The following is a 10,422-nucleotide window of genomic DNA, read 5'->3' on the forward strand; positions in this document are numbered from 1 at the left end:
CAATACATTTCTAGAAAATTATCTCTCTATGAGTTTAATTTACTCTAAAACTTGACCTCCTACTTCTTTTTTCTTTTTTTTTCTTTTATCTTATTTTTTGTGGAAAATTAAATATGATTGAACTATGGATTCATCATTTCGCTGTTTTTTTAATAATTTAATTTCTTTTATTTGACCTTTTAGAAAAACAGAAGCTTCGTAGGGTAAGGCGTATATAGGATAAGGAATGTAATTGGAAACTCATTAGAGTGAGTGCATGTTTGATGTTTCTTCTATAAAGATTCAAATTAAATAATTGGTCCCCACTACAATTTGTTTTATTAGTCAATTTGGTGGGGTCATAATTCAATCATATTTATAGTTTAATCAATAAAGCCTATTATAGGCGGCTAATAGCAGCGGTCTAAGATTATTAAGGACATATGTTGTGATTTTATTTTAGCATATAGTATATGTATCTTTGTTCATTAATAATAGCAAAAAACTAATTAAGAAGGATAATGATCAAATATATGTCAATTACAATAGTAAATTTGATCATTATGCTCCAAAAATTAAGCAAATCTTTTCTCTGGTAATAATAGGAAGAAAAATATTGAGAAACCAAGTAAATTATTTTTATTGTGTATCAAAATTTATGTGTTTAATATTTTTGTTAAATATATATAAAAAAACAAAAAATGAAAAAATAGATAATAATAATAATACGAAAAAAGACGAAGAAGAGAAAAAGAAAGACGATAATAAAAAAAGAAAAAAGTAGTAGTGACAGCAATAACAATAATCTAACATAATATTGAAAAAAGAAGCATAAAAAATAAAATAACAAAAAAGAAAAAAAGAAAAAAAATAAGAAAAAAAAACTACAATAATACATATTATAATAAAAAAAAGAAGTGCATGACGACTTAATTTAAAATTTAGTTTTGAAAAAGCTTGGACACTTAGTTTTTATTATTGTATAATTTAATATATATTTTCATAATTTATTATGAGCTTTGTGCAAAAAACATACAAGATAAAGTTTCTATTGTTCTCATTAAAGGTTGGGATTGGTCGGTAATTGACTTATATTAAACTATTAATATAACTAAAATGGATAAGAGATGACTCTAATTATTGTTCACTTTATAGCCGTCCCTTCGTATATTAGTTTTAGTTTTACAGCTCAATTTTCTTTTTAAAAAGAATGATGATCTTTTACTATTTTTTTTTGTTGGGTTTGCTCCATATTTGATTAAAAAAAAAAAAAAAAAAACATGTTAATTTAACTATAGACTTGAATGTCAATGAGCCTTGGCTCTAATGGCATTTGTCTCTTTCCCCACATCAAAGGTCAAGGGTTCAAATCTTATGTAATAATATGTGTGAGGAGTATGTGAGTGTATCCTGTACCTAGGATTGAAGGTTGTCTAATTTGGGTGGTTGAGATCAATCAATTAAAATAAAGGTTGCCATTGATGAGTTATAAAAAAAATATTTCTTAATAAAAATATTTTTATACGAGATATTTCAAACATCAAATTATTTTATTTTTTAAATAATATTTTGAAAATAATTCTAAATGCTCATCAAAACAAATCCAACAATAATTTTGTATTTAGATAGAAAATATAAGAAATATTTTGTCTATTAGACAAATTATTAAAATCTTCTTAAATTTTATATCTTTAAAAAGTAACATATTTCTTGTTTAGAATAAATTATTTTTATTTTTTCTAATATGAGTATTTAAAAAAAGAATTATATTCAAAATTTATATAATTAAAAAATACTTTTTCTAAAAAAATCCAAAAGATTATTTAAAAAGATAACATGTTACATAATATATTCCATTATCTCATTCCGCACACAGACAAATAGATTGCATAATTAATAGTTTAGTTGCTGATTAGTTAATAATTATTGGACCTCATATTGATATCATCAAATATGTTTGGTGCACCAATAAAATTGTTTACTCTGAGTAAATGGCTCATCACTTGAGTTTGAAGCTTCAAATATCTTCCTTCTCCCCTGCTTGTGATTCTTTTCTTATACTAAGAGACGTTCTTAATTATTGTTTATTGGACTTCAAGCAAAATAAAAAAATCTTATAAATTTTCTAATCCTTATCAATGGGGAATCCGGTAAGAATTAAGAAAGATTGGCAAGCAAACAAATGTATATTATATGTATTTAAAAAAAATAAAGTGCTACCATTCACTAGATGGTAGCATATTTTTCATTTTTATACCTTGTTATGATTATTTAATTAAATATATCAAGTTTGATGTAAAACCAAAATATAAAATCCTATTTATTTATTCAATAGTTATCCCGTCATAAAATAAGATAAAAGAAATGTGCCTTTTCGATGCAAATAAACAAACAGAATTAATTGAACACGATTTTATTTTGTGCGTGTGTTTTTCTTTTCCAATTTTGCGGTTTGTCTCTTACATTTTAATCAAATATGTGATGGACCAAATTAAATAGTTACCAACTTGGAGAATAGTTCTGTATCCCAACGAAGCTTGAGAGAGCATATTCCCTTTGAAAGAAACTAACGTATTACCCCCAAAATAATAAAGGGAAAAAATTGAAGATAAGTTGTTTTTGTTTTTTATTTTTACTTCCTCTTGCTTTTTTGTGCTTCTTATTCTTTAAATTTTTCGTAAATAATAAAAATAATAAATATTTTATTTATTACTTGTAGTTAGCTAGCTAATTTGTTTAGATATTAATAAAACTTTAGTGTAATACTTAATTATTGAATTTTATGATATTTTATAAAATTACAAGGTCGAGATGTGATTTAAAATATACAATATGTGGAGGATATACTGTCAATATTCGCAAGCGTATTGTGCAGCTTCTTGAATTTTGAAAAATATCATAAAATTCAATAAGTGAATTTTACACCAAAATTTCACCAATATCTGAAAAAATATATGTAACTATTTCTTTTCTTTTTTTTATATTTTTTTTAAATAAAAAAATTCAACACAACAAGTGGAGCAACGAAAATAAACAAATAGAAAAATTATCGGTCAAAGACATAAATTATTCAGCAAAATTACATGATACTTCCTGTTATCTTCGGCATTGCCATCAATAACAAAAGGAATCCACACCTAACCATTCCTTAAAGTTCATGAAAGATTGGTGGATAATGTCGTCAATTCCTTTTCCTTTATTCCGAAAAATTCTCCTATTCCTTTTAAGTCAGATATTTCAAATAGGGAAAGTATGAGGAGTCAATGGAATATATGTACAATGTGTACAATAAAGGTTTAGAGAGTATTAGAGATATAATCAATAGTGTTACTTTTTCCTATCAGCTAAAATTATCATGACATGTTATTAGAACTTTAAATCCAAAAGGTCAAGAGTTCAATTCTTGGTGAACTCGAAAATCAAAAAATGTTTATTATTCCTACTACTCGGATGCTTATTAATTAATAACTCAATCCAACTCTAAAAATATTTCTTTAGTGTTCTTGAATATGACCATTGCCTTCTAACAAAAAATAATCATGCACAGCAAACTTGCCCAAAAAATTTAAAAAATTAGAAGGAAAGAGAAACAAAAAGCTATCCCTTAGCTGTAAGATATCCAACTATTTTGTGACTGATACTTACTATTTAGATAGATATTAGAGGCTGAGGTAGGGACTAAGATTGATTAAGACTTAGGAGAATGGCATAACTTGTACTCAAAAATTGAATGTCATTTCTTCATTCAATCATATTTCATCTCATAAGTCATTTTCAAGATTGTGTTCCCAACCAAGTAAATAAATAATTATTGGAAGTATTACGTTGTTGCATCCCTTTTTCATCACTCCATTCTTTTCCACATAAAATTTCCCATGGAAGAAAAATATGCCTTAATTGCTTAACATTATTTCGTTATGCCTTAAATAATAAGTAAATTTCAGATGGTAAGAAATTAAATGTTGGGTATGATATAAGGGATTTAAATCTTCTTAATATTGATGTACTAAAAAAAGGCTTTAATGTCTAAAACGAAAAAGACGCTATCTATTTCAGCATTTGAGCAAGATTGGTCTAAAACCTAAAATCTTGAAAGACAAGGGGGAGGACAAATATTTCTTTGTGGAAGAGGTATCAACCTTATTTATTTTTTGACACTTAGCCGTAGAAATTCGAAGTTATTGAAACTTGAAAGTTGAAAGTTCCAAGTTAAGAAATAACAACAAATGACAGCTGGTCAATAAAATAACTTGGCTTATGGATGATGGCTAATCAGTTATTATATAATTTAAAGAAAAGTATAGATAAACAATGAAAATATTAAACAATATAAATAATAGATATATCGGATGTTTATTTTACTAGTGTACGGATAGTTATTTTAATATTAAAATTTAGAAGATTAATTTAGAGATGTAGTGTGTTTTAATTTGATTGGTAATTATTCATATTATTCAATAAAATTATTATCCCCTAGCATTCCCCATAATTTAATTACTTCTATAGTAACTCGATCAACACGTTGCTCGAATTTTGGCTTAATTCTTATTCTTATTTTCTTGGTACAGATTGCAGATCCTAACTACTAATTTGTCGAGATTTAAGAGTTGGCTTTTTTTTTTTCCACTAACAATTTTCTCTATATTTCAAGACAATAAAAAGCACCAAAATTTTTTTTTAAAAAAAATCTCCTCTTATAAAAACCTCTTCTTTAATTTATTTTAAATTTTTTGTGCTAGAAAATTGGAGACTAAGACACGTTTGATTAAAAAAAAAGTCCAGATAACCAATACATTTTTTAGTCAATATTTTGATAAATTAGTCAATTTTATAACAAAATACTAAATAAAAAATCTAAAATTATTGAAAAAACTCTAAAACTTAATAAAAAAATTTTAAATCATAAAAAATAACATTCAAAACTTAATAAAACAAAACATCTAAAATTATAGAAAAAAATTATCGAAAACTTTTAAAATTTAAACATCTGAAATCTAGAAGTATTGTTTGTTTTTATTTACTTTTGATTGTATATTACTAGAAAAACATTTAAAATCTCTAAAATTTAAATATTCAAAATTCAGGTATAAGAAATATTTGAAATGATAAGTTATTTTTAATAGTTTTTTATTTATTTTTTATTGCACATTTCTAGAAAAAAATTTTAAAATTTCTAAAATTTAAACATTTAAAATCCAAAAGAGCTTTTATTGTGTTTAAATTTTAGATTTTTTTATTAAATTTTGGATATTCTTTTATAATAATTTTACATGTTTTACTCTAAACCCTAAACCCGTTTTAGATATATTTTTTTGTTAGATGTTGATTTTTTTACAATAAATTTAGATTTTTTTATTAGATTGCGAATATTTTTTTGTTAGATTTTGATTTTATTTTTACAATAAATTTAGATGTTTTTTTATTAGATTTCGAATGTTTCTTTTTCTTTGGTTTTAAATATTTTTTTATGTTTCTTTTCACTTGGTCTTAAATGTTTTTTTGGCTTGTTTGCAATCTACCTAATAATTAGTTGTCGTTGGTTGATACCCTGGTTGGTTAGTTACCCTGTTGATTAAATTAATGGCATGTTCTATTATCTTAATTAATTAGCGGTCTCATACTCGTCTCGTGTTTGAAAACCATAGTACAACAGAATTTAAAATGCCCTAATAATAATGCTATGAACTATGCATGGATTGATAATTTGATATGAAATGCGAAAGACCTAACCTATTTTTTTTTTTTTTGCATGTTTCATAAGTAGTCTCCATCTGATGCAAGCCTTTGCTGCGCATAAATTTCATCATATTCCATCAAAACGTTCAGTTTTTCAATGTTGGCATGTTGATTTGAGACTGTATTTCCCTATTTCCTTAATGCAAGATTAGTGCATATTTAAAAAACATATTTCTAAAGATTCATCCTTAAACACTCTTTACTAAATAAGGAATGTTGCACTCCTTACTAAAACAAAACAAATATTAAACACCTCTCTTGACTAAAACTTAAACTGTAAACTATGTAATTCATCTCATCCCCGGGGGAGATCAATGCCAAAATAACAAATTTCCAGAGCAATACAGAAAATCCTCTGCATATTAATTCATAACCTTATTGCATGACTCTACCACTTATTCTGTACAGAACATTTCAAATTAAATCAAAATTTGTCAATAATGTTGGTGTAATATACATGATAGAGATATCAACTGATACATGTCTGATCTTGAATTTTGAAATAAACATCAGGTAAAATTTATTTTTCTCGGACGAACTAAACCCATGTAAAACTTATGCTAAACCCCTCTCTCTATGTATGTATATATCATTTGTATTACCATGAGAATGCTTGTGCTTATCCATTTGCAGAAGAATCAGTGAGAGCATTCTCTAGGACCAGTTTGAGCTTCTTCAACATTTTTACTGCCCAGGTTTGATAGAAACTCGGTTCTTGAGGCACTTGCCCTTCTTCTCAGTCACAGATTTCTGAGTGTCCGTTTCATTCCTCTGGCTGAAACATGGTGTATGTTGAACTAGTCTCAGTCTTGGTAACCTGCAATTCCAAGTGATATTGGTAAGGTGAACCTACAAGAAAATCTTGAAGAAATTCTCATCTTACCACATCCTCTAAATGTATTTTTCATATTTCATTTGGATTTAATAAGACATTATTAATATAACAAATTGGTTCATATTTAAGACTTTTATAACTCCCCCTTGGACATTGTAGAAAGATCTATAAGTTTAGTTTATACCAACCTCAGCTGTACGAGAAATCATGCCAGCTGGAAGTATGGGAACAATAGATGTCCACAGAACGGGATCTCCCAATGGATCCACAGAGTTGTAGGCCGTCAAGAGTGGGGCAGACAAGAATGGAGTCAACGGGTAAACGTTTCTTTGAAGTGACAAAGCTCCGCTCATTCCCATTGCAATGTCAAGTCGGTCATTTCCATCCTCATGATTTGATGATTTCTCAACTGCTTTGCCATGATCCAACTTATTGACTATATTCTTGTTTTCATTCTCATCATTTTCTGTACTATTCTCCTGTCTCTTTGCTGCTTTCTCTTGCAAACTCTTGTAAGCAGCTGACTGTGACAAAATACTTAAGGCAGATCCTGAAGAACTTTTATGTTTTTTCTCGTTGTGAGGCTGACCTAACTTTGGCATTTGGTATGGCTCAGTAGGTTGCACTTTCTGCTCCAGTGTCTTAAGTTCACTACAAACATCTCCAGCAAATCCGTGTTTCTTTTCTTCTGATAATCTTGTCCCACTATCAGGTTGTCGATTTTTGTTAGATGCCCACCATTTGATGTGACTTGTTAAATCAATCTTTCTTTCTATGCAAAAACCACTCATGTAGTCACTTTCTGCTGCTGAATCATCACCTGTATTTTTAATGTTAATGTTAAACATCAGTGAAAAAGATTATAAAACAGGAAGAGTTAATAAATTATTTCATCAAATTTCTTTTCAATAGGCATTGAAGGTCCCTATAAAATAACTCCATTTTTATTAGAAGATTAAACTGAACTTAAAACTTATTAGAACATACCATACTGCATGCTATTGAAGTAATCTGATCCTGCTATACGACCATACGGCTCCCATCGACTATTTTTTAGTATCACCACATGCAAAATAAAATGTTGGAAGTTAAAAATCATACACAAGTGGATGATAACTAGATCAAATATAGATCAAATAACCACACAGACTTGGAAACGAAAATACAGATCTAATATTAAAGTCAGATAATTTAAAGTATAAATAAACATAAACAATTATTCAATCTAATTGGGGAGTAAAATAATGCTAAGAACCTCTAGTTACTTTGAAGGGATTTTTTGCCTCTCCAAAACTTTTAAGGAAAAATAGCTATCCACAACTCTAGACACGCTTTATTATTATTTTAAAAAAAAAAGAAAGTAAAATTATGTGCCAGAAAAGCTCAGGTACAAACTTATCCATGAGTGCATAACACGGCTTTCTGGCAGAGAACAAGCACAAATTAAAAAAGACAACAGGTAAAAATTTAGCTGTGTGTTCATCTTTGTGTGATTGTGTATATATTTATTACTGGACGCCTCTGGCAGAACTTTGATGTTTCGCACCTGGAGAGGGCACGGTATTTTGATATTCCTCTTGAAAAACCACTGCTCTTCCTGCAGATAGCATCAGGGGTAAGCAGCGGTATGATACATGTCAAAGAAATATTTTGGCTAAGTAGTAACGCACCGACGCAAAGACGCAAGGTATTCCTCCCTGGAAACATTTTGCATTTCATCAAGATCTCTTGTATAATCAGTCACCTATAGCACAGAAATCAAGCTTAAAAATAAATAAATAAACTATAAATATCTCCAAATCATATTTTGCCAGAAAAATCTGAAGCAGTAAAAAAAATGCAGGGCATCAATTTCATCTAGGAACATCAGAACAGATTTTACTTAAAATTAATACTACTAGTATCATCTTACTGGGAAGTTAATAAGCGTTCCTGGACCCCAGTATTTCAAAGCAGCAAGATCATATGCTCTAGCTGCTGCCTCCTCATCATCATAAGCTCCTGTTGAAAACAAACACATTCGTTTACCAACAAAAAGAAAGAAAGAAAGAAAAACCAAAGGAAAAGGGACAACTTACCCAAGTAAACTGGCATCCCAAAGAATTTTTAACCAATAAATTCATGCACAACATATACACAACGTTAGTATTAAGAAATACCTTCATATATTTACAAACAAAATTAGAAAGAGACAGAAAACAGAAAAACAGAGGAAGGTATATCTCAGAGCAGAACCTTGCTTCCCTTTCTTATTCTGATTCTGGTTCCACGTACTCTTATCCCAAAGATGTGCTTCATAACGACCAGTCCATCTATGTCTAATAATATATCATTCATGACACTCCAACATGAGTCCAAAATTATAAAGAAAGCTCGTAACAAAAATTCATAAATAAATCAGTAGAACCTTAAATCATAATTAAAATTAAAAGCATCATAATTTCGGATTAATAATCATCTATAGAAAATTTATTTTATTCACAAGCTATTTTAAACTTAAGCTAACCCGAAAAAACGAAAACACAAATATGCTATAACATAGTAAGCTATTGTTATTAGTCTATCAGAGTCAGTTGCAAGTTGCAACAGTTACTAAGTCGAATGCCACAAAAAGCACAAAGCAAATCTCAATTTTTCATTTCCAACCTTTTGTTTAGCACACACTAAGATCAGAACTAACGCGCAATCTGAATTCGATTAGTAATATTTGTAGCAAACCTGGTAACGCCGCGGTATATGGAACTGCGTTTGCCGGCGGCGCACGGTGGCATCTTGCTGATACGCTCTTTGGCGGTGCAGCCTCTCTCCTTCTTCGCCTTCTTGAGTCCCCTGTACAGCAGAAGCTGATCGTTGGCAGCTGCCACCACCGCCTCCGACGTGTCCGCAGCGCCGCCTCCGGCATCTGACTTGCCGGGATCAGAGGAAGACGAAGCCATGACGTTAACAACAGAAGCAAAACCCTAAGAGAGAGAAAGAGAGAGTGAAGAGTTTCAGTGTGCGAGCGTTTTGTTTCTGTTTTTGGTTTTCAGTGTGAGGGAGTGAAGTGAGATAGATACAAAAGAGAATGGATCAACTGTTAAGAGGGGAAGGGGGGTGATGCTGTGGAGTTACTGAAATGCCCTTTGTAGGGCGCTGTTGTGGAGGGTTTTTAGAGGATGTGTAACGGCTAGGACTGAGTGAGGGTAAGAATGTAAATTGATAGGTTTTGAAAGTATTATGAGTTGGGAGGAAGGTGCAATGTTGGGTGCCACGTGGGTTTCTGGTTCCCCTGCCGGGGCAGCTTACCTGCTAACCTGCCACCGTGCCACCTGCTCTCTCATCTCAATCATTTAGGTGGAAAATCAGTCAAAATCATTAATCTTACGGTGGAAAATCACTGTAGTTATTTTGTGTGAATTTGATAGTGTAGAGTAATTAAATAAAAAATATGTAAAATTATTTAACAATCTTTAATTATTAAATTAATTAAATTTTTATTTAGTCTCGCACTATATAGAGTAGTATCTCTCCAACGAAGTTAATTTAGTGATTAATTTATTGATAGAAAAGTATGAATAGACAATAAAAATATTAAATAATGTGAATAATGGATATATCGGATGTTCAATTTATGTAGATAATTATTTTAATATTAAGATTTATGTGAGTAATTTAAAAATATAGTATATTTTTATTTTATTTAACTAATTTTAAAATTTATTGTTTATATTATTCACAAAAATTATTATTTACCTAACAAAATCTTTTATTAATTCACTTAAAGAAGTATTAAAATTTAAATTTTATCATATATACAATAATTTATTGAAAAAAAAAAAACTCCAAGCTCCAAAAAGGTTTTTGTTAGGACATGCTAAACCCACCATTTTTAC

General features: G+C 29.2%; 1 protein-coding gene across 1 annotated transcript; it reads right to left on the reverse strand.

Annotated features, from left to right (window-relative positions):
• Window positions 1-6,037: 6,037 nt before the first annotated feature.
• LOC107492627 (AP2-like ethylene-responsive transcription factor At2g41710) lies at window positions 6,038-9,510 on the reverse strand (the record flags this gene model as incomplete). Its single annotated transcript, XM_016113666.3, is given in 9 exon segments — window positions 6,038-6,532; window positions 6,739-7,370; window positions 7,538-7,596; window positions 8,097-8,147; window positions 8,221-8,294; window positions 8,463-8,551; window positions 8,629-8,637; window positions 8,786-8,868; window positions 9,269-9,510. Coding segments are annotated over 9 exon segments (1,269 nt in total). The 3' UTR covers window positions 6,038-6,478.
• Between the last annotated feature and the right edge of the window lie 912 nt (window positions 9,511-10,422).

Source organism: Arachis duranensis, chromosome 6 (genome assembly GCF_000817695.3).
Source record: "Arachis duranensis cultivar V14167 chromosome 6, aradu.V14167.gnm2.J7QH, whole genome shotgun sequence".
Lineage (NCBI taxonomy): Eukaryota > Viridiplantae > Streptophyta > Magnoliopsida > Fabales > Fabaceae > Arachis > Arachis duranensis.